Source organism: Halichondria panicea, chromosome 4 (assembly GCF_963675165.1).
Source record: "Halichondria panicea chromosome 4, odHalPani1.1, whole genome shotgun sequence".
Taxonomy (NCBI): domain Eukaryota; kingdom Metazoa; phylum Porifera; class Demospongiae; order Suberitida; family Halichondriidae; genus Halichondria; species Halichondria panicea.
This window is the reverse complement of record NC_087380.1, coordinates 237,673-265,532: the sequence shown is the minus strand read 5'-3', so window position 1 is coordinate 265,532 and position 27,860 is coordinate 237,673. Positions and strand designations below refer to the sequence as shown.

Sequence of the window (27,860 nt, the reverse complement as noted above, 5' to 3'; positions counted from 1 at the left end):
AAGGAAATGATTGTGTATTGTCCCAGTCCAATCAGATCCTAAAATAACAATGACTCGAAATCAGTATAATATTATTCATGATGCTTACCAAGAGTTAATTAACACAATATAGCTAGTCTAATATCAAGAATACGTATGCTCCTGGTGATACTATAGGCAGCTATATATATAGCACAAAATTCATATTATCATAATCTTTATATTTAGTTATAAGCGTGTAAACGTATAGTATCTATGCAGATGCAATCTCATCATCTTTAATGACTTCATCTTGCATGCTGACTTTTCGGAGCTGGAAAACACTCGTCGGATTGCTCTGCATAAAAATAAAGTATTTCACAGAATGGCACTATAACCTACAATAGAAACCGGTCCTAATGCATTGATATCATTATTATTCATGGTATATACCGTATTGTATTTTCCTGAGGTAGAAGTTGATGCAACACTCTTTCTGCACTGCTTTAGGAAGTTTGTGACCTAATAATTAGACGAGACATAAAAATGCTCAAATCAAATGAAACTCGTACCTTTTCACTCCTGAGCACATGGAAGATGAACACGAACAAGCCTTGCAGTGAGTTAAAGATAGAGAACAACCATGCAAACACAATGGTGCTGCTGTTGACTGAGAGTAGACCAAACACCCAAGTCAGCCCGAGCAATGGAAGGAGAATTACGGAGGCCTTGAAGAGTTGTCTGCATGCATATACCAGCATTGGGATCAACGTGTTACTGAATGATGTATGAGATACACTCACGAGAATAACTGTAAAGATTCCTTCTTCCCAGTTTGTTGCATGGTTGATTTTTTCAGATTATAGACACTGCGCAAAGCAGCCAAGAGGAAGAATATATTCGCCTGTATACATGTAGACAGTAGGATTTCAGTCATAAAAATCTGCTGCTATATGAATCCAAGTGGTTGATATTGAAATGCATGCAAGCTATAAATGATCTCACCAGAACAACTAGTAGCATCGGTACAACAAATGCCCATATGGCTCCTTTATCACCGCCACCAACAGCAATCCAACAACTGAATGTATATAATAGAACCGACTTATTTCAGTTGTAAATGTTTTACACAGAATTTTAAATTTTATTGGTGGAAACGCTGTCTATTAAAACTCACTACTCTTCTGTGCCATACTGGTCATGAATAATTCCAGCAGATATAGCCACTGGTATCACTGGAACAACTGCAAGAAATATACCCATAATTAGGATGAACCCTACATCCTCTTAGGTAATTTATCAGCTCTTAAAATATACAAATTTACCCCATCCAATAATAAAGAATATCCACCATTTCTTGGATATTCGGTTGAAGACAACCACCAACATGAGATAGAGCATGATTCCCTCACACAGCATCCAAAAGAACACAGTAGTGAACAAGTAGTGAAGGAGAGCAGCCACAAACACACACGCTACCTGCAAGTCATAAAGGTTCAATACAGTATACACTCTTGCTAATCCATGCAGCTCTCTGAAGGAAATACTGGCAACGAGAATCTACTGTTGCTAATATGCGAGCACCAATGAATGTCAAGAGAAAACATTATGATGCACTCACTAGCTAATTATAGGGGGAATATGATGGACTGCAATAAACAAAGTACATGTTGGGAGTAAAAAGCCAATTAGTCGCGGATCATATACTGCTGTGTATACTGGTTAGTTTTGCGAGTGAACAATCTTTACCAAATAAGCAGATACTTCGCTATCAGGCAAGATCGTGATGTCATACAAGTACAATGCCATAATTATATAGCATTTGGCAAATGGAGATTGTATTAAGATACATAATTACACATAAGGCTCACTCATTCGAGACAAAAACTTCAACTTCGGCATGCATGATCAAACTTTTAAGGTATATAAAACTGTACAAGCTATATACCATACAATGTATGTACACAACTCAAGTTACACCTTGTTGGCCACAGCAGTCTCCACTCCTGTCAGGAACACCAGGTAACCAAGGAGCAAAGAAATAGACAGGTTGAGATGGATGAAGTAATGAACCTTGGTCAACAGCTCTTTTCTAAACATCAGCAGCATAGTAAGGTTTTATACATGTTATATAGTCCTTTACCTCAGTGACAAGAAATAGAAGATAGAAAAAAATAGAAAAAAGATGGAGATGGAACAACCAGCATAAGTCACCACCGATAGAGCAAACCTGATCTCTGGAGTTGTGTCCTACAAAAGACCAAACATTAATAACTGTATAATTATAGTATTCACTGCACAAGGCTCACATTCAGTGCTCCAGTGACATCCACTAGAACAGCAAATGCTGTGAAGTGACTGCTCTCACAGACAATATTATATACTCTCATTTGCTTGTCTTCATCCACACTGACTGTAGTCACACCTTCCTTGGACCACGTGCTGTTGGCAGCATCACTGACACAATAATTATAAGTGTGGTAATTTGAAATAAACACATTAGAAGGACAGCTCACCTAGAAACACTCCAAAATACACATCTTGCATTTTCAACAACTTCATCTTCAGAAAACTGCACGCATGAATAAGTGTCACTCGTAAGTCCAACTGATGATATTATGTTATGACAACCTTTTGGGTGGTGAATCTGAAGGTTGCCCGTGTCTGAGAGTTATTTAACTTTACATTGGAGAAGACTTGACTAGAAATAACCTGTGTTACTGGTCTGGTGGTGTTCCTGTGTAAGCATACAATGAGACTGAGCAGAACATGACTTAGTACTACATTTCAAGATTGGTGTTTGGAAGAAAATCCTCCAAGTTGGAAAATAGAATGTTGACTGCTGTAACATTCCCCTCTGAAGATAAAATCAATGGTTACCAATTTGAAAGTGTGTAATTATAAAATACCTTGAGAGCCTCTCTCCGCCAGAAGAGCAGCTGATATGGTACTCTGGGCTGAGCCTGTTTCTTCACTGACTTTGACAACTTTAGGAAAGATAATGTCATCCAAATTAGTGGGGTCAACTTCCATTGCAGATAGAACTGGATGGACGGTAAATGCAATACTATCATGCATCACCCGTGTACAACATAATAAGCTAATGGTGAAGTATACACATACCGATGTTCTGTCTCACAAGAGTGATCTCCGTCATGTTGCCTGTATCCACAGCTTCACTCCTTAGTGCCAATGACACATACTGACCATATAACTCTGCACTCAACAGCAATTGCTGACTTTCAGCAGCAGAATTCTGAAGTTTATACTTAAATTTTCGTTTATCTGTGCCATTCAATGATATACCTCCTGCAATCTTTCCCATCCTCCGATATTCCTCTCATCCAGAACATTGTTGAAAATGTTCATAACTTCCTGCAAGATGACCCAACTATTTACAAAAGGGTATATTTGCATAATTAGTCTTACTTCACTAAAATTGAGAGAAGACACGGGGCTAGCAATCTCAACGTTTTGAACGAGGTAGTTCACACTTGACTTGACGATCGTATTAGTAGTGCTGAGATCTTGGGGGAATATGGTGGAGTCTCCTGTTGCATTTACACTAGTAGCCTCCGTAAGAGAAACAAGAAGGTTGTCAACTTCGTTCTGAGATGCATTGTTCTGAGATGCATTTCTAGAAAACAGTTCATTTGCCTGAAGGGGAGGAATAGAAAACGATAGCTGGTGCATGAAAGATTGTATTGAACAGTAGATAGGTGACAGTGCATAATTATATTTATATAAAGTAACTGCAAAGTCTCACCATGTTACTAAGTGAGATTATCACTTCCCTAGTGCAGTTATCTGTGATCACTGCTTCCCAGACACCACCCAGTGTACAGAAACGAGTCGCAGTACCTATAATGATATATGCATGCACATCCACACACAGTCACATGGAATAATAGTGATACCTAAAGTTGTTCCAGTTCCATTTTGTGGGCATTGCTGGGTATATGAAGTGCCAGCCAAAGTGGCAGGGACGAAAAGCCACCATACAGAATCACGCTCAGCTTCACAAACTATGCCTAGAGAAGAAAAACGATTCTATACTCGATCCGATTAACGTCAGCTAGTTGCTATGACCATGAATGAGTGTGTATAAACCATGCATGTTTGTATGAGTGGCAGTGTATAGAGAAAGATAATACTGTGTTGGTATTCTGAACATACACATTACAATATAACATACGTGAACAAGTTGGTAGAGTCTCCCACACTCCACTAGCCATACAGGTAGCCGTTGTTGTGATGTCTCCTCGAGAGATCCAGTACCCAGGGTCACAGGTGTAGGTCACTGTCCCTCCAAGAGTTGTGCTGGTGGGTGTTCCAGGAGATGCATTGGTACCAGAGGGAGGGGAGCCACAATTCACAGCTGAGTGAGCAAAATATTAGTGTGATTGGTATTCTGAACATACACATTACAATAACATACGTGAACAAGTTGGTACAGTCTCCCACATCCCACTAGCCATACAGGTAGCCATTGCTGTGGTGACTCCATTGGAGACCTCATACCCAGTGACACAGGTGTAGGTCACCACTCCATTGAGCATTGTGTTGGAGGGTGTGCCAGGAGAGCCATTAGAGACAGAGAGAGGTGTCCCACAATCAATGGCTGCAGAGAACAGAGTAACTGGATCAGCCTAACACTCTCAGACAATAACTCACGATCCATAGTACAGGCTGGCTCAGGTTCCCAGCCCCCATTAGCCTGACAAGTTATGGTGGCTGATCCAGAGATACTGAACCCACTAGTGCAGGTGTAGGTGGCCATCTCTCCAAATGTTGTACCAGCTAGTGTCGTACTGCCATCAGAAATAGTGGGAGGGGCTCCACAGTCAATAACTGCGTGGGTGGGACAAATTATTACTAACGATTTTTGCCAGAACGCAATAGTTAGATCGCAAAGGATAACATTTTCTGTTGATTTGTCTCATTAGTAATACGGTGGCTAGACCTCGGTTTGTAGAGAAATCGAGCGAGTTTATAGGTATTGCTATAAATACACAGAGCTCTATATATGCATTAGGGACAGAAGGAGGGACACCACAATCCACAGCACTGCTGAGTTGGTGAACACTGGTATTCTGAACATAATTATACGCATCACAATAACATACGTGAACAAGTTGGTAGAGGTCCCCAGGTCCCACTAGCCATACAGGTAGCCATTGCTCCTTTGGATATCTCATATCCACTGACACAGGTGTAGGTCACTGTCCCTTGGTAGGTTGTTCTGGTGGGTGTTCCAGGAGAGCCATTGCCAATGGAGGGTGGGGAGCCACAATCCACTACTGTATACTATTCACTGAATTTATTAATCAGAATAGCAACTTCACATACGTTGACAAGTTGGTAGAGGCCCCCAGGTCCTGTCAGCCCTACAGCTAGCAAATCTTGAGAAAGCTCCACGAGAGATCCAATATCCAGTATTACAGGTGTAGAGGACTAATCCTTGGTACAATGTGTCAGGGTCAGGTGTTCCAGGAGATGCATTATTGCCAGGGAGAGGGTCACCACATGAGACACCTGTATAGATTAATCATACAACGTAATGTATAGTAAGTATAAAGAAATAGAAAGTAGATGTATTTGATACATACCTGCACAAGTTGGTAGAGGTCCCCAGGCCCCACTAGCCATACAGGTAGCCATTGCTGTGGTGACTCCAGGGGAGACCTCATACCCACTGACACAGGTGTAGGTCACCACTCCATTGAGCATTGTGTCAGGTGAGGGTGCCCCAGGAGAGCCATTAGAGACAGGGGGAGGTGTCCCACAATCAATGGCTGCACAGAACAGAGTAACTGGACCAGCCTAACACACTCAGACAATAACTCACAATGTTTATGTTTACTGATGTTAATTAATCACAATTTACACTATCCACTCTCACCCACTCGTATTATGTTGTATTACATCATAACAGTCTTTGTTCACATTTTGAATTGTGGTTTTGGCCTCATCTTTGTACCGAAACTCCTCCTAGGGGCTCTGCTCCTAGCATGTTTTTGGACCTCTTTGATTAATTAATGTCAGTTCTGTTTTTGCTCCAAATATGTCAGTTGTTGTTACGCTATTATCTCTAAGAATTTGTTTGAAAGTAAACTTCAACTTGTTTGATAGTCTCTGCTAGTTTGTAGTAGTCTAACTTTGCCTCAGCTCTGAGCTGCAATCGTTTTTGATTAGAAACCTTTAGACTAGCCTGTCTAGGTCTATTGTATAGGAAAGAACTCAACACACGACCCATAGTACAGGCTGGCTCAGGTTCATTATAACTGAGAGTCCATCCGAGTGCACCAGTATTAAAACACGTGATTTTTGCTAGGTGTGTTCAAAAGGATTTGGTGCTGTCACGTGATCTCTAGCCTCGTGTACAGCCTGCCAAACCAAGGCGAACAGTACAGGCTCCTTCGAACAGGGGATTTCTCGTCACCTTAAGATCCCCCTCATACACGTTTGGGCGAGGGAGAAAAATTACGCTTTACTACATGTGTCAATTTTAGCAACTTTGTGCGTTCTCTGTGACATTTCTGTTGGCCACAGTGCCGGGTACGCATTTATCAGTGGCGGATCCAGTGCAGGGCACAAGGGCACGTGCCCCCCCCTTTCTGACCAGCTCGAATAAAACTAGCTCACAAAGTGGGTGTGGCTTAGTGCAGCAATCAATTATTGCAGCATGCAGACAATCTCTAGTTGTAGACTTTTGAAGCTGAAGAGCAAGATGATTCCATCGATTTCTGCTATCTCATGCTACTATGTATGTCATACTGTCATCAATCAATCCATGATCAGAAAAGTACACTGGCTGGGCTTAAGTGTTGACCTTTTTTGTAGTAAACATTTTCTTCAAACTGCCCCTCCCCATTTTAAAATTCCTGGTATAGCAGGTATATAGTGGGTAAAGCAAATCAGTTTGTGTTGGACTCCACAGTTAATACAGTGCCTTTAGTCTATAGAGTAAATAAACGCAATTTGGTATGTGTTAGTAGATAAATGTAAATATTTTGAGATTGGAACATTTCTAAGAAAATATGATGATACCATTGTGTTGGTGAACAAATTATCTAAAACATATCCAAAAATATTTCCATGGAAACCAAAGGTGGTGGGTATGTGGTGGTTTATAAAACACCAACATTTTTCTATAGTGGACAATCGCTTAGCGATGGAAAAGACCAATTGTTTTCGGCTAAGGTATGGAACTTTGGCACAACATTCCTAAATAGTTTAGTAACATATGCATGCATGGTTACGTATAGCTTACATAAGTACACGTACTGATTAATACTCAATTATGGGATATTTTAGGTGCCTTTTCGCTTAGCGATGAAACTCAAGCAAATTTGTCGGCTAAGGTCTAATTGTTTTTGCACATTAAATTTTCTATCTTTTGATACAAAAAAGTTGACCAGAAATACTTTAGTTCCGGAGATATTTCATGTTACACTTATATTTTACGATCACCCCCATTTTTACCTAAAATGATTTCCCACTACAACTTTTGGGGAAATATTTTCAAATAAGGTTGTAGCTTATTTATTCACCTACACAATGGTATCAGCACAATTTCTTAGAAATGTTCCAATCTTGAGATAAATTCACTCTGTGGTTAAATTTACTCTCAAAGCTGAAGGCACTGTATAGCAGTCTTAAATACCTGTACAAGTTGGTGCAGTTCCGTCCCAAACACCACCACTACACGTCCTCATTGAGGTACCACTAGTTAGATCAAAGCCAGTGTCACAAGAGTAGGTGGCCACAGTAGTAACTTGTCTGTAGCTATTAGCTGATACAGTGCTGTAGCTGATCACTCTATTTTGTAGATCAGTGAGGTCTGGACAGGCACTCCCTGTGAGATATAATGAGAATGGTTGATACTGTATGTGTTAGGAGGTGCCATACCTGCACACACCAGAGGTGACCCGGACCAGTTACCCACACCACCACTAGTCACTCCACAGGTCCTGGTAGTGATGTCAGTGGTGAGGGCAGACCCAGCCTCACAGGTGTGAGTGACCACAGTGTTCTCACCCAGTGTAGGGTCAGAGTAGGAGACCATCCCATCCATTAGTGTGAGGGAGGGGCACAAAACTGGAGAACACAAAACAGCAACATCTCGATACAATAGTGCTGTGTGAATTATATATTTGTGTGCTAGCTGTGACACTGTACTGTAGCTACATGCATGAGCAAGTAATGTGGTGATGTGTAACCCTAATTATAATTAACCATGCATGAATTGAACTTCAAAATGTCTGAAACTGAAAACTTATACACTTAGTACTAGGATCACTGGCAGATACAAACAGTGAACTTTGTCCTGTATATACCCACCATACAATCCACTCACCCAGGTTAGCACAGAAGGTCATCTCTTCCTGCACTAGTTGGTACAGTACAACAGTAGGACCCGGTTGGAGTGAGGGAGTTGTTAGCCTCTCTACGGTTTAGTCCAATGATCTGAGCAAAACCATTCCTGTTAACGTAGAACTGCTCTCCAGCAGTCATTGAGGCTCCATTGCGCAGTATCACACTCCCATTAGGATACGTCCACTGTCCTAGTGATCCATTACCATTGTTGTCAGCATTACTTCTACAGCAGGTAGTGGAGTCAGTGTGACAAGTGAGAGTTGGTAAACCACCATCCTCTCCAATGTCAGTGATAAAGATCTCCGTATTGTTAGTAGTGATGACACGTCGATCATATCCAAGAGTCAGGTAGACTGCATACCAAGTCATGTACACATTTAAACGAATACCGTATAGCAGGTTATTTTCATATGGAGGAAATGTTTTGTATTATGGAGTATCATTCCATAATATATTGCACAATAGGTTCTACGTCACCATGCATTCTGAGTTGTATGAATATTTAGAGTAAGAAATATTAAACTCTGTAGTTCATACAAACATTTGGACCAACGAAATTACCCGCTATACACGTATAATACGGTATATGTTGTACTGATTATTATCATTTGTTTCCATACAATCATGGTCTTGCTATTATATGTAACTATCTTTTAGTGGTGCTTTATATTCAGGCGTTTACGATTTGCAATGGCATAAGAGAGACAAGAAAAATACCATAGTGACACAATGAAGAAGAGTTGATACGTACTTTCACACGTTATTTCACTGCCACTCCACATTCTATCCGCCTGACAAGTGGTGGCTCGATTGAAGCCAGTGTTACAGCTTAAAGTGGCCACAGTGTTCACTGGCCTCAGACCAGTAGTCCCCATATTGTAGCTGATCATTCCATTGGTTGGAGTAATCAAGTCAGGACAGGTGGTGGCTGTGGTAATTATTTTATGAAGCAACTGTTGAGATGTAGCAGAACTCACCTTGACAGGTTGGAGCTGTTCCATCCCAGGTCCCACCATTCTGACAAGCTCTGAAACTCCCTCCAGTGAGAGTGTAGCCATTGTCACAAGTGTAGGTAGCAATGGTATTAACAGGTCTGCTGTCAGTAAGTCCATCAGTGTAGGTAATGCCTCCATTCATTAGTGGTGGTAAATCAGAACAAGGTCCTGAAATGTGAATGCACATTCAACAAATTATTGGTTGGAACAGAGAGATCAGGACAGGTGGGGGTAGGTAAAGAAACGTTCATCATTATGGGAAATTCGTGAATCTATAAAGCTAACGATTAGATCAATTATAAAACAGTGTTTTTGTCACTTTCGAATATCGCCTACAAGTTTCAACTATAGCCTATTATTTGTCAACTACTGTCTCGTTAAAGCAGTCCATGAAAGTGTCTAGTTTGCTCAAACAGCTCTTTGTGTCCACATACACCAATCACTTTATCCCTGCTGCGCGCTGTGCACGCACGCGGTAAATATCCAGTTTTTTGAAATGCAAATTGTACAAGAGTTGTTGCTGTGGTTACAGAGCTCACCTTGACAAGTTGGAGCAGTCTCACTCCATCTCGCTCCAGTAACGCAGACCCTGGTGATACCTCCAGTGAGAGTGTAGCCAGTGTTGCAGGAGTGCACAGCACTAGAGCCGAGAGGTCTGTTGTCAGGGGATCCAGCACTGTACATGATCATCCCATTGGTCAGTGTGGGTAAGTCAGGGCAGTTAGCTGTATGGGAGACGATACACTCAACAAACAAACAGTACACAGAGTCTGGCCGCGTACGTACCTTAAATGGGGAAATATTCGTTCTAATTACTACGGGACACCCTAATACAAGGGACGCTTCGACTTTAACGTAACTTTTCTTGCTCTATTCCAAGGGACACTGGCAAGACGTAATTATTTTTTTGTGTCCCGGTAATTCGGGTGAATACGGTACTAGCTAGCTGTTCTGAACTTCATGGAGTAAGTAAGGTCTGAAACTGAATTAATTTAAAAACCTACAAACTACTACCTCTGAGTGATGGACTGTTTGGGTGGATAAAGGACAATGTACGTGTGTTGTTTACTGTATCAAAAATAGTGAAGCAACTAAGATATAGCGGAACTCACCTTGACATGTTTGAGCTGATCCACTCCAGGTCCTATCATTCTGACAAGCTCTGACACCCCCTCCAGTGAGAGTGTAGCCATTGTTACAAGTGTAGGTAGCAATGGTATTAATAGGTCTGCTGTCAGTAGATCCATCAGTGTAGGTAATGCCTCCATTCGTTAGTGATGGTAAATCAGAGCACTCTTCTGAAATAGTGAACACACATTTGGTAAATACACACGATACATACCTAGTACTGGTAAATACACACGATCCTTGCCAGAACGCAATAGTTCGATCGCAAAAGGATTTGGCTCATTCTCAAATATTGGTACGTAGCTGTCATGAACTTATTAACTCATAAGGTGAACACATACAACACATCACATTACAAGCCACACACATCTAATCAACCATGTAATAAATATTGCATGTACATAGTTTATTACTGACTCACTTGGCTGTTGTCCCCCTACCAGTGCAGTGAGCCCAGAGAGCAGGACCACACACACTAGTCCACACAGCATGGAGGTCATGGGTAGTCTCTCTTCAATGGTAGACAGTCAGTATAGGTATCTCTAGCTAGCTAGCTGTGTTGTTGCAGCTATAGTACAATATCTTGTGGCACTACCACATCTCTGAATTAAGTATGGTTATGCTAGCTATAGCCTTAGGCCAATTGTAGTGGCCCTATATATAAAATATGCGGCCTTCCTATGGAAATGTTTCGTTATTGTAGAGCATAATTCGAAAATTAAAACAGGGATAATAATTATATAGGTTCTACGTCACCATTCTGAGTTGTACAATAAACTCGATAGTTCATACAAACATTTGCATTGATGAAATTACCCGCTACATGTATACGGGATTAGCAGTATTTGGATTGCATTCGTACAATCATAGTCTTGCTATTATAAGTAACTATCTTTTAGCCTCGGTGATGCTTTATTAATTAATTCGGGCGTTTACGATTTGCAAATGCACTAAAGAGCACAATACTATAACTGTGGAATGTAATTAGAGACTATAGTGCTCATACTTTGCTGTTGTCCAGAGGCCATTGCTCCAGTAGCTATCAGTATCACCAGTAGTGCTATACCAAGATCTAGACTCATGGCTGCTTTATAGTCTTCCTTCATTCCAGTTCTGCATCACACACATGGTGTATGGGTATGGAACACTTCATTGCTGAGCTGTAACAGGCTATATAGCTCCCACTGTTAGTTTACTTCAATTGGCCAAAAATATGTACTGTCATAACATAGATAAAGAATACTATACATGCAAGACTTAGTGTAGACTACCCCAATGTGTGTACAATAACATGTACATGCAAGGGCTTCATGAGGTTGATCTACAAAAACAGCATCCACAGTGGCTTCGATTCCAGCATACCAGTACTAGAATCATCTAAGATGATTCTATATAGAGCTGCATCAATAGCTATTATAGCAAGGTTTTATACATTAATATATAGTCCCTCAATAATTACCTCAATGTCAAGAAATAGAGGATAGACAACAGAAAAAAAAAGATGGAGATGGAACAGCCAACGTAAGTCACCACCGATAGAGCAAACCTGATCTCTGGAGTTGTGTCCTATATACAAAAGAACAAACTATAACTATATATAGTATTCGCTGCACGAGGCTCACATTCAGTGCTCCAGTGACATCCACTAGAACAGCAAATGCTGTGAAGTGACTGCTCTCACAGAGAATATTGTATTACCCCCCCCCCCCCCCGCCCCACTATACACATGCACACTGTACACACACTACCCCCCACACTACTACCCCCACACCACCCCCTCTACTACCATCACACCACCCCCTCCACTACCCCCACAGTGCTATGGAGTCTGAGAAGAACAAGGGATTATTCCTCACTCAAGTCAGTGGAGCAGTTTCTGGAGGGCATTAAACAAGACAGAGGCAAGGTAAGTGAACACTAGTGTGATGCTATCCACCCACAACCATACTGGCTGTAGCTCGAGCGTAAGAGGGAGGATGAGAAGAACGAGAAGGATCGACTCAATGCCATCTATCTGGAGCTGGTGGAGAAACAGAGAAGCTACTACAAGACTGTCAAGGACTTCCAGAGGTCAGTCATGTGTGATGGTGTGATGGTGTGATGGTGTGTGGTTGTGTGTTATAATGGTGTGTGTTCGCTGCAGGAGTGTCGCAAGAATGAGATACTGATCTCCAAGCTGAGGAACAAGGGTCTGACCAACTAACCCACTGACAGACTGACTAGCTGTAGAACTCTCTTATAGACTATTGATTGTGTGTGTTGGAGGTGTTGGTAATAATTATGGTTGTACTGCCTATAGTTCATTCGAGATTGCCGAGATATAGTAAATACTGATCATGAAGTGCAGAGCATATTTCGCTAGTTTATAGCACGGATCCTTCGTTGTGGCACTATGAGTCTATTATCCCAGCCCAATCAGATTGCAGGGTTTTCTTGAATCAGTTTATAATGATGTTTACCAAGAGTTTAGATAAAGTACAAAGTCCTGAGAATACACTCCACTCCTGGTGATATAATTATAGGCAGCTATTATAATTATAGTACAAAATTCATATATCATAAATCTTGAGTTCTAAGTGTGTAAATAATTTATATCATACGATGCAATCTCATCGGCTTTAATGAGTCTTCATCATCTTGCATGCTGACTTTTCGCTGGAGCTGGAAAACACTCGTCGGATTGCTCTGCATAAATAGAGTATTTCACAGACTGGCACTATAACCTACAATAGAAACGGCCGGGTCCTAATGCACGCTATATACTTCATAATAATTATACTAATAGGAGCTTCACTGTCTACATAATCATCATAATTATATGGTATACCGCATGGTATTTTCCTGAGGTAGAAGTTGATGCAGTACTATCAATTCTCTTTCTGCATTTCATGAAGTTTGTGACCTAACAATTAGAAGAGACATAAAATACTCAAATCAAAATGAAACTCGTACCTTTTCACTCCTGAGCACATGGAAGATGAACACGAACAGGCCTTGCAGTGAGTTAAAGATAGAGAACAACCATGCAAACACAATAGTGCTGCTGTTGACTGAGAGTAGACCAAACACCCAAGTCAGCCCGAGCAATGGAAGGAGAATTACGGTGGCCTTGAAGAGTTGTCTGCATGCATATACCAGCATTGGGAGATCAACATGTTACTGAATGATGCATGAGAGTTGACACACTCACGAGAATAACTGTAAAGATTCCTTCTTCCCAGTTTGTTGCATGGTTGATTTTTTCAGATTATAGACACTGCGCAAAGCAGCCAAGAGGAAGAATATATTCGCCTGAATGTACAGGAGAAGGGTTTCAGTCATAAAAACTGCATGCATGAATACAGATGTGTACTCTCGAAAACTGCTGCTACAATTATCGGAAGAGACACTAAATCGAAATGGTTGATATATGAAATGCATTGCAAGCTAGAGATCTCACCAGAACAACTAGTAGCATTGGTACAACAAATGCCCATATGGCTCCTTTATCACCGCCACCAACAGCAATCCAACAACTGAATGTATGAAGGGGACAAATCAATATTGTCAGTTGTAAAGGTTACACACACGCATTGTATTGGAATTGGGGGAAGTGCTGTACATGTACGTTGTAATAGATTTTCTACCTGATAGTAAACTTACTACTCTTTTGTGCCATACTGGTCATGAATAATTCCAGCAGATATAGCCACTGGTATCACTGGAACAACTGTGTAAAAACAACAACATATACTCATGCATAATTACAAATAAGTGGATGAACCTCTTTGAGGGTTTAATACAAGTAATTTACCGGCTCTGTACATTTTGCAAAATTTGAAAACAAACATAAAATTTACCCCATCCAATAATAAAGAATATCCACCATTTCTTGGATATTCGGTTGAAGACAACCACCAACATGAGATAGAGCATGATTCCCTCACACAACATCCAAAAAAACACAGTAGTGAACAAGTAGTGAAAGAGAGCAGCCACAAACACACACGTTACCTGTAAGTCATGGAGAATTATACATATACATGCAAGTCATAAGCATTCGCAAATGGAGTATATATATATATATAGTACATATATACATATACATAAGGCTCATTCATTTGAAAAACTTCAACTTCAGCATAATTATGCATCCTCATAATGATGAACTGTACAAGTTGTAGCTATAATTATATATATACACTGCATGCACAGTTCATGTTAAATGACTCAAGTTGCACCTTGTTGGCCACAGCAGTCTCCACTCCTGACAGGAACACCACGTAACCAAGGAGCAAAGAAATAGACAGGTTGAGATGGATGAAGTTATGAACCTTGGTCAACAGCTCTTTTCTACATAGCAAGGTTTTATATGTATACAAAGTCCCTTAATAATTACCTCAATGTCAAGAAATAGAATATAGACAAAAGAAGAAAAAAGATGGAGATGGAACAACCAGCGTAAGTCACCACCGATAGAGCAAACCTGATCTCAGGAGTTGTGTCCTACAAAAGAACAACTATAACTATATAGTATTCGCTGCACAAGGCTCACATTCAGTGCTCCAGTGACATCCACTAGAACAGCAAATGCTGTGAAATGACTGCTCTCACAGACAATATTATATACTCTCATTTGCTCATCTTCATCCACACTGACTGTAGTCACACCTTCCGTGGACCACGTGCTATTGGCAGCATCACTGACACAATATAATTGTAAGTGTAGTGTAATTTGACATTAGAAGGACAGCTCACCTAGAAACACTCCAAAATACACATCTTGCATTTTCAACAACTTCATCTTCAGAAAACTGCACGCATGAATAAGTGTCACTCGTAAATCCAACTGATGATATTATGTTATAACAACCTTTTGGGTGGTGAATCTGAAGGTTGCCCGTGTCTGAGAGTTATTTAACTTTACATTGGAGAAGACTCTGGTCTGGTTGTGCTCCTGTGTAAGCATAAACAATGAGACTGAGCAGAACATGACTTAGTACTACATTTCAAGATTGGTGTTTGAAAGGAAATCCTCCAAGTTGGAAAATAGAATGTTGACTGCTGTAACATTCCCCTCTGAAGATTGAGATAAACAAAATCAATGGTTAAAGTGTATAATTATAAAATACCTTGAGAGCCTCTCTCCGCCAGAAGAGCAGCTGATATGGTACTCTGGGCTGAGCCTGTTTCTTCACTGACTTTGACAACTTCAGGAAAGATAATGTCATCCAAACTAGTGGGGTCAACTTCCATTGCAGATAGAACTGGATGGTAAATACTATCATGCATCACCCTTGCACAACATAATACAAATTAATGGTGAAGTATACCATACCGATGTTCTGTCTCACAAGAGTGATCTCCGTCACGTTGCCTGTATCCACAGCTTCACTCCTTAGAGCCAATGACACATACTGACCATATAACTCTGCACTCAACAGCAATTGCTGACTCTCAGCAGCAGAATCCTGAAGTATATATTCCGTAAATCTTCTAATTTATTGGACAGCAAAAAATAATTATTTTGGAAATTGTCCGGGTATAATTGGAACAGATTTTATACAGCATGCGAAGTGTCCGGAATAATCAAGCAGCTGCATGCGAGCTAGCTAAGTTTAATAGAACAGTGTGCGACTGAATAGTTGCACTAGCTATCTAAAACTATAGCTACTCAAAGCTATCTAACTGCAGCACTCTAAGTCTTACTTGCCGTCTGTGAATGTAACTCAGTATTGTCCGGATATTTATAATATTAAAGCACTGGAGTGTCCGTTGTATTAGAACAACGAAAATTGCCCAAAAGAGTGTCCGGGGTAATTAAAAGTGTCCGATAAATTAAAAGATATACAGTACTTAAATTTATGTTTATCTGTGCCATTATTATACCTCTTGCAATCTTTCCCATCCTCCGGTATTCCTCTCATCAAGAACATTGTTGAAAATGTTCATAACTTCCTGCAAGACCCAACTATTTAACAAAAGGGTATATTTACATAATTAGTCTTACTTCACTAAAATTGAGAGAAGACACGGGGCTAGCAATCTCAACGTTTTGAACGAGGTAGTTCACACTTGACTTGACGATCATATTAGTAGTGCTGAGGTCTTGGGGGAATATGGTGGAGACTCCTGTTGCATTTACACTAGTAGCCTCCGCAAGAGAAACAAGAAGGTTGTCAACTTCATTCTGAGATGCATTGTTCTGAGATGCATTTCTAGAAAACAGTTCATTTGCCTGAAGGGGAGGAATAGAAACTACAGCTGGTGCATGAATGATTGTTATGAATAGTATATACGTTCTATATGTAGATGACATGCATTGCATATAATTATTCTTTTGTAAAGCTATGCAATAACTGCAAAGTCTCACCGTGTTACTAAGTGAGATGATCACTTCCCTAGTGCAGTTATCAGTGTTCACTGCTTCCCAGACACCTTCAAGTGTACAGAAACGAGTCGCATTACCTATATACACATGCATCAACACACAGTCACATAGAATGATATAATGATACCTAAAGTTGTTCCATTTCCAGATTGTGGGCATTGCTGGGAATAGGAAAAGCCAGCCAAAGTGGTAGGGAAGGAAAGCTCCCACACAGAGTCTATTTCAGCTTCACACTGAACCACGCCTATAGAGAAAAATATACTCAGATTATAATGTCAGCTATAGTTGCTATGACTATGAATGAGTGTATATAAACAATGAGTGGCAGTGTATATAATACTGTACACACGCATCACATTAACTTACGTTGACAAGTTGGTACAGGCTCCCACATCCTATTAGCCATACAGGTAGCCATTGCTGTGGTGACTCCAGTGGAAACCTCATACCCACTGACACAAGTGTAGGTCACCACTCCATTGAGCATTGTGTCAGGTGAGGGTGCTCCAGGAGAGCCATTAGAGACAGAGGGAGGTGTCCCACAATCAATGGCTGCACAGAACAGAGTAACTGGACCAGCCTAACACACTCAGACAATAACTCACGATCCATAGTACAGGCTGGCTCAGGTTCCCAGCTCCCATTAGCCTGACAAGTTATGGTGGCTGATCCAGAGATACTGAACCCACTAGTGGTGCAGGTGTAGGTGGTCGTCTCTCCAAATGTTGTACCAGCTAGTGTCCTACTGCCATCAGAAATGGTGGGAGGGGCTCCACAGTCAACAGCTGGGGAATCAGGAGGATTGTATAGCGTATTAATGTGTGGAAATTTTTGTATTTTTCGCATTGAGAGCATGCATGTATTAATCCAAAAATTTAAACTATTATGCACAAGAGGTGTACGAATATTTAGAATAAGGATTGAGTAATGGTACAGTAGTAGGACATAAGACCATACAAGCTTACGATTACAAGTAGGTGCACTAGAGCTCCACTGTCCACCAGCCCCACAAGTCCTAGTAGTGTCTCCAGTCAGCATGTAGCCAGTGTTACAGGTGTAGGTAGCAGTGCTCCCAAAGGTGGTAGTAGTTACATCAACCATACCATTGGAGGGGTCGGTGAGGGGGCCACAGTCAACAGCTTAGAGGGTAAAGGTGGTAATTAAATGTTAGATGTAATATAGACTTTTGCAACATACGATCACAAATGGGTGGATTAGGAGTCCAGCCTCCATTTGCCCCACAAGTCCTGGTGTTACTGCCAGTCAGAGTGTATCCAGTGTTACAGGTGTAGGTAGCAGTCATCATGAAGGTGGTTCCAGAGGATGTGTCCACTGCTCCATTGGAGGGGGCGTACAGGGAACCACAGTCAACAGCTACATTGTGAATGAGAATGGACTCATAAGATCATTATCTAATTTAACTTACAAGTACATGTCGGATCACTGCCACTCCACACTCCATCACTCCCACAAGTCCTGATGCTGATGCCTCCAGTCAGATTGTATCCAGTGTCACAGGCGTAGGTGGCAGTACTTTCAAGGTTGTTGCTAGGTACATCAACTATTCCATTGGTGGGGTCAGTGAGAGTTGGACAGGTGACAACTGCTGGAAGGAAGAGGACCAACAGTGTACATAATGAACAAGAGATGATAACGTACTATCACAAGTTGAAGCAGTCCCGCTCCAGTCTCCATTAACCTCACAAACTCTAATTACATCTCCAGTCAGCATGTAGCCAGTGTTACACATGTAGTTAGCAACGGTCCCAAAGTTGTTGTTAGGCACACTGACCATTCCATTGGTGGGGTCAGAGAGGGCTGAGCAGGTGACAACTGCAGGGAAGAAGAGGCAATTAAAACACTGTACACAATGAACAAGAGATGATAACGTACTATCACAAGCTGGTTCATTGCCACTCCACATTCTATCCGCCTGACAAGTCCTAGTGTTTGTTCCATTCAGATTGTAGCCAGTGTTACAGCTGTAAGTAGCATTCATATTAAAAGTGGTTCCAGAGGATGTGTTCACTGCTCCATCAGTGGGGTCAGTGAGGTCACCACAGTCAACAGCTACAGTGTATAAGAATGAGATCATAAAGTATAGAGCAATATAATTTAACGTACTATCACAAGTTGGAGCAGACCCACTCCAGTCTCCATTATCCTGACACATTCTGGTCATATCTCCATTCAGCATGTAGCCAGTTTCACACGTGTAGGAAGCATTGCTACCAAAGTTTCCAATACGTATAGTGACCAAGCCATTGTCCGGGCCAGTGAGGTCGCCACAGTTAATAACTAAAGGAAAGAACGGTTCTTAAAAACAAGAGATTGTGAGGTTGTTTAAACTTACGATTACAAGCTACACTGCCACTCCACATTCCAGTAGCCTCACAAGTCCTAGTGGCATCTCCAGTCAGATTGTGGCCACGGTTACAAGTGTAGGTGGCAATGCTCCCAAAGTTGTTGCTAGGCACATCAACCATTCCATTGGTGGGGTCAGAGAGGGCTGGACAGGTGACAACTGCAGGGAAGAAGAGGCCGCAATGCAACAGTGTACACAATGAACAAGAGATGATAACGTTCATTACGTACTATCACAAGCAGGTTCACTGCCACTCCAGTCTGTATCAGCTTGACAAGTCCTAGTGTTGCTGCCAGTAAGAGTGTACCCAGTGTTACAGGAGTAGGTGACAGTCATCATAAAGGTGGTTCCAGAGGATGTGGGAACTGCTCCATTGGAAGGGTCAGAGAGAGAGCCACAATCCACAGCTACATTGTGAATGAGCATGGATTCAGATTATCATTACATAATTTAACTTACAAGTACATGTTGGATCACTGCCACTCCACACCCCATCACTCCCACAAGTCCTGGTGCTGCTGCCTCCAGTCAGATTGTGGCCACGGACACAGGTGTAGGTGGCATTGCTCATGAAGTTGTTGCTAGGCACATCAACCATTCCATTAGTGGGGTCAGAGAGGGCTGGACAGGTGACAACTGCAGGGAAGAAGAGGCCGCAATGCAACAGTGTACACAATGAACAAGAGATGATAACGTTCATTACGTACTATCACAAGCTGGTTCACTGCCACTCCAGTCTGTATCAGCTTGACAAGTCCTGGTTTTGCTGCCAGTCAGAGTGTATCCAGTGTTACAGGTGTAGGTAGCAGTCATCATGAAGGTGGTTCCAGAGGAAGTGTCCACTGCTCCATTGGAGGGGTCAGAGAGAGAGCCACAATCCAAAGCTTCATTGCGTATGAGAATAGATTCGTAAGATCATCATTACATAATTTAACTTACGAGTACATGTTGGATCACTGCCACTCCACACTCCATCACTCCCACAAGTCCTGGTGCTGCTGCCTCCAGTCAGATTGTAGCCAGTGTCACAGGCGTAGGTGGCAATACTTTCAAGGTTGTTGCTAGGTACATCAACCGTTCCATTGGTGGGGTCAGAGAGAGTTGGACAGGTGATAACTGCAGGAAGGAAGAGGACCATGATCAGTGTACACAATGAACAAGAGATGATAACGTACTATCACAAGTTGAAGCAGTCCCGCTCCAGTCTCCATTAACCTCACAAACTCTAATTACATCTCCAGTCAGCATGTAGCCAGTGTTACACGTGTAGTTAGCAACGGTTCCAAAGTTGTTGTTAGGCACATCAACCATTCCATTATGAGGGTCAGAGAGAGCTGGACAGGTGACAACTGCAAGGAAGAAGAGGCAATTAAAACACTGTACGTAATGAACAAGAGATGATAACGTACTATCACAAGATGGTTCACTGCCACTCCACATTCTATCTGCCTGACAAGTCCTAGCGTTTGTTCCATTTAGATTGTAGCCAGTGTTACAGCTGTAAGTAGCATTCATATTAAAAGTGGTTCCAGAGGATGTGTTCACTGCTCCATCAGTGGGGTCAGTGAGGTCACCACAGTCAACAGCTACAGTGTATAAGAATGAGATCATAAAGTATAGAGCAATATAATTTAACGTACTATCACAAGTTGGAGCAGACCCACTCCAGTCTCCATTATCCTGACACATTCTGGTCATATCTCCATTCAGCATGTAGCCAGTTTCACACGTGTAGGAAGCATTGCTACCAAAGTTTCCAATACGTATAGTGACCAAGCCATTGTCCGGGCCAGTGAGGTCGCCACAGTTAATAACTAAAGGAAAGAACGGTTCTTAAAAACAAGAGATTGCGAGGTTGTTTAAACTTACGATTACAAGCTACCCTGCCACTCCACATTCCAGTAGCCTCACAAGTCCTAGTGGCATCTCCAGTCAGATTGTGGCCACGGTTACAAGTGTAGGTGGCAATGCTCCCAAAGTTGTTGCTAGGCACATCAACCATTCCATTGGTGGGGTCAGAGAGAGCTGGACAGGTGACAACTGCAGGGAAGAAGAGGCCGCAATGCAACAATGAACAACAGATGATAACGTTCATTACGTACTATCACAAGCTGGTTCACTGCCACTCCAGTCTGTATCAGCTTGACAAGTCCTAGTGTTGCTGCCAGTCAGAGTGTATCCAGTGTTACAGGTGTAGGTGGCAGTCATCATGAAGGTGGTTCCAGAGGAAGTGTCCACTGCTCCATTGGAGGGGTCAGAGAGAGAGCCACAATCCAAAGCTTCATTGCGTATGAGAATAGATTCGTAAGATCATCATTACATAATTTAACTTACGAGTACATGTTGGATCACTGTCACTCCACACTCCATCACTCCCACAAATCCTGGTGCTGCTGCCTCCAGTCAGATTGTATCCAGTGTCACAGGCATAGGTGGCAGTACTTTCAAAGTTGTTGCTAGGTACATCAACCGTTCCATTGGTGGGGTCAGAGAGAGTTGGACAGGTGATAACTGCAGGAAGGAAGAGGACCATCAGTGTACACAATGAACAAGAGATGATAACGTACTATCACAAGTTGAAGTAGTCCCGCTCCAGTCTCCAGTAACCTCACAAACTCTAATTACATCTCCAGTCAGCATGTAGCCAGTGTTACACGTGTAGTTAGCAACGGTCCCAAAGTTGTTGTTAGGCACATCAACCATTCCATTATTAGGGTCAGAGAGAGCTGGACAGGTGACAACTGCAGGGAAGAAGAGGCAATTAAAACAGTGTACACCCAATGAACAAGAGATGATAACGTACTATCACAAGCTGGTTCATTGCCACTCCACATTCTATCCGCCTGACAAGTCCTAGCGTTTGTTCCATTTAGATTGTAGCCAGTGTTACAGCTGTAAGTGGCATTCATATTAAAAGTGGTTCCAGAGGATGTGTTCACTGCTCCATCAGTGGGGTCAGTGAGGTCACTACAGTCAACAGCTACAGTGTATAAGAATGAGATCACAAAGTATAGAGCAATATAATTTAACGTACTATCACAAGTTGGAGCAGTCCCACTCCAGTCTCCATTATCCTGACACATTCTGGTCATATCTCCATTCAGCATGTAGCCAGTTTCACACGTGTAGGAAGCATTGCTACCAAAGTTTCCAATACGTATAGTGACCAAGCCATTGTCCGGGCCAGTGAGGTCGCCACAGTTAATAACTAAAGGAAAGAACGGTTCTTAAAAACAAGAGATTGCGAGGTTGTTTAAACTTACGATTACAAGCTACACTGCCACTCCACATTCCAGTAGCCTCACAAGTCCTAGTGGCATCTCCAGTCAGATTGTGGCCACGGTTACAAGTGTAGGTGGCAATGCTCCCAAAGTTGTTGCTAGGCACATCAACCATTCCATTGGTGGGGTCAGAGAGAGCTGGACAGGTGACAACTGCAGGGAAGAAGAGGCCGCAATGCAACAATGTACACAATGAACAAAAGATGATAACGTTCATTACGTACTATCACAAGCTGGTTCACTGCCACTCCAGTCTGTATCAGCTTGACAAGTCCTGGTGTTGCTGCCAGTCAGAGTGTACCCAGTGTTACAGGTGTAGGTAGCAGTCCTCATGAAGGTGGTTCCAGAGGATGTGTCCACTGCTCCATTGGAGGGGTCAGAGAGAGAGCCACAATCCACAGCTACATTGTGTATATGAGAATGGATTCAGATCATCATTACATAATTTAACTTACGAGTACACGTTGGATCACTGCCACTCCACACTCCATCACTCCCACAAGTCCTGGTGGTGCTGCCTCCAGTCAGATTGTGGCCATGGACACAGGCATAGGTGGCATTGCTCATGAAGGTGTTGTTAGGCACATCAACCATTCCATTGTTGGGGTCAGAGAGAGCTGGACAGGCGACAACTGCAGGGAAGAAGAGGCAATCAAAACAGAGAACAAGAGATGATAACGTACTATCACATGTTGGAGCAGACCCACTCCAGTCTCCCTTAGCCTGACAAGTTCTGGTCATATTTCCAGTCAGAGTGTAGCCAGTGTTACAAGAGTAGGTAGCAGTGCTCTCAAATGTGGTAGTGGGTGTATTAACGGCCATACCATTGGAGGGGTCAGTGAGGGGGCCACAGTCAACAACTGAGGGACAGATTCTGCATTCATGAGGACAAGATAACCATCTACTGTACATACCAACACAAGTAGGCTCCATGAGTGTCCAGCTCCCACCAGCCCCACACATTCTGGTGGTGTCTCCAGTCAGAGTGTAGCCATTGTTACAGGTGTAGGTAGCAGTCATCATGAAGGTGGTTCCAGAGGATGTGTCCACTGTTCCATTGGTAACAGTTAGAGCTCCACAGTCAACAACTAAACAACAAAACATGGCCAAGCTTTCTGGTTATAGACAGTGTACTCACGATTACAAGCAGGTTCTGACCCATTCCAGTCTCCACTAGCCTGACAAACCCTGGTCTGATCTCCACTACGTGTGTAGCCATTGTCACAGCTGTAGGTAGCAGTACTTTGGTAGGTGGTTCCTGTTGTCATGACTCCTCCATTGGTAGGAGCACTCAATGAGCCACAATCAACCACTGTTAGGAGCATTTACATTTTACATACAGCCTATTGAGAAATACCAAACCTGTACAAGTTGAACTAATTATCAGTCTATCTGTACCTAATAGGTATATGACTGCATGTATGTAAGACTTAAATTACCTGTACACACTGGTGCTGCACTCCAGCTCCCATTAGCCTGACAAGTTATCGTGGCTGATCCTGACCTTTGATACCCAGTGTTGCAGGAGTAGGTAGCCATTGCTCCGAATGTGGTACCAGTGAAAGTCCTGCCACTATTGATAACAGTAGGAGGGTTGCCACAGGGGACAGCTGAATGGGAGGGACATCATCATAATATTATTGGGAACATCAATTTTAATCACATACGGTTACAAGTGAGGGTTACTCCACTCCACATTCTGTCAGACTGACAGGTCTTAGTGGTAGTGGATGAGGACAGTTGGTACCCAGTGGTAGTACAGCTGTGTGTAGCCGTGGTTCTCTCTAGTATGGGGGAGGTAGCTGGACTGTAACTGATTGCTCCATTGGTGAGGGTGAGGTCAGGACAGATGGCTGTGGGGGGTCTTACAATTAACACACTGTCAGCACAAATACACTCATCCCCCTCACCAATACAGACAGGGTCATCTCCAGTGCTCCATCCACTGACAGTACACGTCCTCACCATCAGTCCAGTCACCTGGTAGCCAGGGTTACAGGTGTAGGTAGCCATGGAGTCCACAGCTCTGGGCATGGTGGTGTCACTGTACATCACTGCTCCATTGGTTGGTACAGGGAGGTTTGGACAGATCACTGCAACAAAATAATAGTAATAATGTTGCTTTCATTATATCCACACTGAATGGACTCACGCTGACAAGTTGGTTCAGTCCCACTCCAGGTTCCATCAGCTTGACACATCCTAGTGGTGTCTCCATTGATAGTGTAGCCAGTGTTACAGGTGTAGGTTGCAGTGCTTCCAAAGTTGTTACTAGGTACGTTGACTGCTATATTAGTGAGGGTTGGACAGGTGACAACTGGAGGAGAGACAAAGGCCATAGCAATAGTGTATGTAACGAACAAGTGACGATAACGTACTTGTACAAGTGGGTTTAGACCCACTCCACATTCCATCACTCCCACAAGTCCTGGTGTTGCTGCCAGTCACAGTGTATCCAGTGATACAAGTGTAGGTAGCCACGGTGTTCACTGGTCTAGGGTCCATGGTTTCTGCATTATAGCCAATCATTCCATTGGTTGGAGCAGTCAAGTGGTGAGAGCAGGTGGTATTGGAAGCTAGAATAAATAACACAAACACAAGAGATTAATGTCAGATTGCCACAATAATAAATAAAGGCAATTCAACACTCTCACCTATACAAGGTTGTTCACTGCCAATCCAAACACCACCACTACACGTCCTCACTGAGGTACCGCCAGTTTCCAAGCCAACGGTACAACTTCTGAAGTAGGTGGCCACAGTAGTAACTCGTCTGTAGCTATTAGCTGATACAGTGCTGTAGCTGATCCATCCATTTTGTAGATCAGTGGGGTCTGGACAGGCAGTCCCTGTGAGATAATGAGAATGGTTGGTACTGTATGTGTGAGGAGGTCCCATACCTGCACACACCAGAGGTGACCCGGACCAGTCACCCACACCACTACTAGTCACTCCACAGGTCCTAGTAGCGAGGTCAGTGGTGAGGGCAGACCCAGCCTCACAGGTGTGAGTGGCCACAGTGTTCTCACCCAGTGTTGAGTCAGAGTAGGAGATCACTCCATCCATCAGTGGTGGGAGGGAGGGGCACACAACTGGAGAACACAAATCACGCAACAGACTAGGTGCACAATTTATTCTGGGCTGCATACAGATGTAGAGTCAGCAGTCAATATATTCACACCCGTATCAATCAATGGAAATTGCATCTACGGTAAAGTTGCAAAATAGAAGTGGTCCCCTCACAGATAATGGCTGCAAGGAAGGGCTATAGATAACAACTTAATTGCTGCATGGAAGGAAATCCTATAGAAACCTTCCTTGCCGGAATTAGAGCTGCATAAGGGCTTTCACTGAAACTATATACATATCAAGAGTAGATACTCTTATCTACTCTTGACTGTATCTATATTCGATCAAAACAATCAATATGCGACTGCATGGCCTAATAGTACTTAATTCTGATATTAATATTGACGTGAATTGATTGACTCTCATGTAAATTATTGCAAGCACTTAGATTGGGTAACTGTGAACTGTAGGTCTGAAACTGGGTAACTATAGTAGGCACAGATTCAACAGTGCACGTTGTCCTTTACCCACCCAAACACTCCACTCACCCAGGTTAGCACAGAGGGTCATACTTCCTCCAGTAGTTGGTACAGTACAACAATAGGACCCGGTTGGAGTGAGGGGGTTGACATTCTGTCTACGGTTTAGTCTGATGAGCTGAGGTTCATTCCTTAGCCTGTAGAACTGCTGTCCAGCAGTCGTTGAGTCCTTATTGTTCAGTACCTCACTCCCATTAAGATACGTCCACTGTCCTAGTGGTCCATTACCACCGTTGTCAGCAACATTTCTACAGCAGGTAGTGAGGTCAGTGTGACAGGTGAGATATGGGAGACCACCACGTGCACCTAAGTCATCTTGTCCAATGTCAGTGATGAGTATCTCAATGTTATTGGTATTATATAAGGTTGATCCCAGAGTCAGGTAGACTGCACCAATAAAAAATCATATCATTATCAACTGAAATAAGATTTCAACAAATCATTAGTCCATGTACATAATACTGCAAACGTCTAAATTAAGCACAACTTGGATTTAATTATTTCGTACAATCATACAGTATACGGTAGCTGTACATTATAATCATTTACAAGACGACCAGCACTAATAATGAACACGGATAATTTTACTTACTGGTAGATGTTGGTTCACTGCCACTCCAGATTCCAGTAGCCCCACAAGTCCTGGTTGTGGATCCATTGTATGTGTTACAGGTGTAGGTAGCAGTCATCATGAAGGTAGTTCCAGAGGATGTGTTCACTGCTCCATTGAAGGGGGCAGTGAGGGGGCCACAGTCAACAACTGTGTAAGAAAAGTTAGATTTACATACACAGCTGTATGTACATGAAACACTCACGATCACAGGTAGGTACGGTTAGGTCCCAGTTTCCATTAGCTTGACAGGTTCTAGTTAATACTCCATTGAGAGTGTAGCCAGTGTTACAGGTGTAGGTGGCTGTGCTCATAAAGGTGGTTCCAGAGGATGTACTAACTTGCCCGTTAATAGGAACAGTGAGGGAACCACAGTCAACAGCTGTGGAATATGAACACAGTGGATATACAGTGTACACAGTCAGTCATGTTACTCACGTGCACAGGTGGGGGCATCTGGAGTCCACAATGCAGTGGCCCCACAAGTCCGAGTGTTTGATCCAGCAATGTTGTATCCAGTGTTACAGGTGTAGGTAGCAGTCATCATGAAGGTGGTTCCAGAGGATGTGTCCACTGTTCCATTGTCCGGGTTAGCGAGGTCATTGCAGTCAACAACTATTATATGAAGTCATAAAACATGTGTCAGTTCAACCAGATATAGTATAGAAGAGGGATTGGAAATGGAAACGGAAGTATCCTCGAAGTGCCATCTGTGTATCTCTGCGGTTTTAATCGAGGCTTACTTTTAACACGAGGGCTAAACACTGGCCATTTGGGACACAGCATGGCACTAGCTAATTCACGACAATCGAGATTATATTTTCTTCATTTCCAATTGGTACCTAATCAGGGGGCATGTGATTCAGTAATGGGGGTAGCTCTGAGATGTGGACACAATAAGTTTCCCGGGAGTTATGAAGATATATAAGGATGGTCCCAGAGCATTACGTAGACTTCATTGAAATGAATCACTTCCGTGAAGTACCATCCAATCCCTCTTCTACTCTATCTATGGTTCAACTAACGATTGCAAACAGGTAGAGATGTACTCCATCCACTGACAGCCACACAATCCTCGTACTAGCACCACTCAGTTCATAGCCAGTGTCACAAGAGTAAGTGGCCACTGCTCCAACTAGTGGAGGGTCATCAGAAGTGGAGTAGGT

General features: G+C 42.6%; 3 protein-coding genes across 11 annotated transcripts in view; 1 reads left to right on the top strand and 2 right to left on the bottom strand.

Moving 5' to 3' along the window:
• Nucleotides 1–60: 60 nt before the first annotated feature.
• Nucleotides 61–27,860, bottom strand: LOC135334763 (sushi, von Willebrand factor type A, EGF and pentraxin domain-containing protein 1-like). Of its 7 annotated transcripts, none has more exons than XM_064530055.1 (64): nucleotides 27,720–27,860; nucleotides 27,133–27,309; nucleotides 26,900–27,076; nucleotides 26,677–26,844; nucleotides 26,094–26,471; nucleotides 25,377–25,568; nucleotides 25,131–25,325; nucleotides 24,855–25,052; nucleotides 24,629–24,793; nucleotides 24,387–24,569; nucleotides 24,144–24,329; nucleotides 23,916–24,086; nucleotides 23,615–23,788; nucleotides 23,391–23,564; nucleotides 23,160–23,336; nucleotides 22,932–23,108; nucleotides 22,701–22,877; nucleotides 22,459–22,629; nucleotides 22,230–22,403; nucleotides 21,999–22,175; nucleotides 21,763–21,936; nucleotides 21,530–21,706; nucleotides 21,298–21,474; nucleotides 21,065–21,235; nucleotides 20,836–21,009; nucleotides 20,605–20,781; nucleotides 20,371–20,544; nucleotides 20,135–20,311; nucleotides 19,903–20,079; nucleotides 19,655–19,831; nucleotides 19,426–19,602; nucleotides 19,184–19,354; nucleotides 18,955–19,128; nucleotides 18,724–18,900; nucleotides 18,490–18,663; nucleotides 18,257–18,436; nucleotides 18,028–18,204; nucleotides 17,796–17,969; nucleotides 17,436–17,615; nucleotides 5,568–5,753; nucleotides 5,308–5,493; nucleotides 5,085–5,258; nucleotides 4,633–4,809; nucleotides 4,397–4,579; nucleotides 4,154–4,336; nucleotides 3,876–3,989; nucleotides 3,725–3,819; nucleotides 3,388–3,615; nucleotides 3,265–3,333; nucleotides 3,082–3,214; nucleotides 2,868–3,002; nucleotides 2,743–2,815; nucleotides 2,590–2,695; nucleotides 2,475–2,530; nucleotides 2,268–2,415; nucleotides 2,102–2,208; nucleotides 1,939–2,050; nucleotides 1,284–1,437; nucleotides 1,136–1,202; nucleotides 964–1,039; nucleotides 762–862; nucleotides 531–699; nucleotides 412–480; nucleotides 61–316 (listed from the first exon to the last, which is right to left on the bottom strand). In XM_064530055.1, the coding sequence occupies exons 2-64, from the start codon at nucleotides 27,239–27,241 to the stop codon at nucleotides 233–235; spliced, it is 10,047 nt and encodes a 3,348-aa protein (XP_064386125.1). In that variant the 5' UTR covers nucleotides 27,242–27,309; nucleotides 27,720–27,860; the 3' UTR covers nucleotides 61–232. The 7 variants fall into 7 exon arrangements, 5 of the variants coding, with proteins under 5 accessions (XP_064386125.1, XP_064386127.1, XP_064386128.1 ...); XM_064530057.1 differs by having other exon boundaries at nucleotides 18,257–18,433; XM_064530058.1 differs by lacking the exons at nucleotides 19,426–19,602; nucleotides 19,655–19,831.
• LOC135334829 (P-selectin-like) lies at nucleotides 7,917–11,693 on the bottom strand. 3 transcript variants are annotated; one of them, XM_064530178.1, is made up of 8 exons: nucleotides 11,467–11,693; nucleotides 10,882–10,971; nucleotides 10,445–10,630; nucleotides 9,872–10,057; nucleotides 9,315–9,500; nucleotides 9,089–9,265; nucleotides 8,318–8,690; nucleotides 7,917–8,058 (listed from the first exon to the last, which is right to left on the bottom strand). In XM_064530178.1, exons 1-7 carry the CDS (start codon nucleotides 11,564–11,566, stop codon nucleotides 8,323–8,325), a joined length of 1,293 nt encoding a protein of 430 aa, XP_064386248.1. In that variant the 5' UTR covers nucleotides 11,567–11,693; the 3' UTR covers nucleotides 7,917–8,058; nucleotides 8,318–8,322. The 3 variants fall into 3 exon arrangements, with proteins under 3 accessions (XP_064386248.1, XP_064386249.1, XP_064386250.1); XM_064530179.1 differs by having other exon boundaries at nucleotides 10,882–10,935; XM_064530180.1 differs by having other exon boundaries at nucleotides 10,882–11,014; nucleotides 11,467–11,609.
• The window catches only part of LOC135334852 (CXXC motif containing zinc binding protein-like), a 171,553-nt gene continuing 151,715 nt past the window's right edge, over nucleotides 8,023–27,860 (top strand). Inside the window, exon 1 of the mRNA XM_064530213.1 lies at nucleotides 8,023–8,026. Coding sequence (XP_064386283.1) covers nucleotides 8,025–8,026 — 2 coding nt within the window. The 5' untranslated portion in view covers nucleotides 8,023–8,024. The remainder of the gene's footprint in view (nucleotides 8,027–27,860) is intronic.

Excerpts from the sequence above, each read along its gene's own strand:
- LOC135334829 (XM_064530178.1), bottom strand. The coding sequence starts at position 11,566 with ATGAAGGAAGACTATAAAGCAGCCATGAGTCTAGATCTTGGTATAGCA. Across the intron at positions 10,631-10,881 it reads GGTAGGGGGACAACAGCCAA|AAGAGTGCTCTGATTTACCA; the intron begins GTGAGTCAGTAA and ends TCACTATTTCAG. Across the intron at positions 9,266-9,314 it reads AACAGCTCCAACCTGTCAAG|CCACCACCTGTCCTGACTTG; the intron begins GTGAGTTCTGCT and ends TAATTACCACAG.
- LOC135334763 (XM_064530055.1), bottom strand. The coding sequence starts at position 27,241 with ATGATGACTGCTACCTACACCTGTAACACTGGATACAACATTGCTGGA. Across the intron at positions 25,053-25,130 it reads CAGTGAACAACCTTGTATAG|CTTCCAATACCACCTGCTCT; the intron begins GTGAGAGTGTTG and ends TATTTATTCTAG. Across the intron at positions 20,080-20,134 it reads CAGTGATCCAACATGTACTC|CTTTGGATTGTGGCTCTCTC; the intron begins GTAAGTTAAATT and ends TACGCAATGAAG.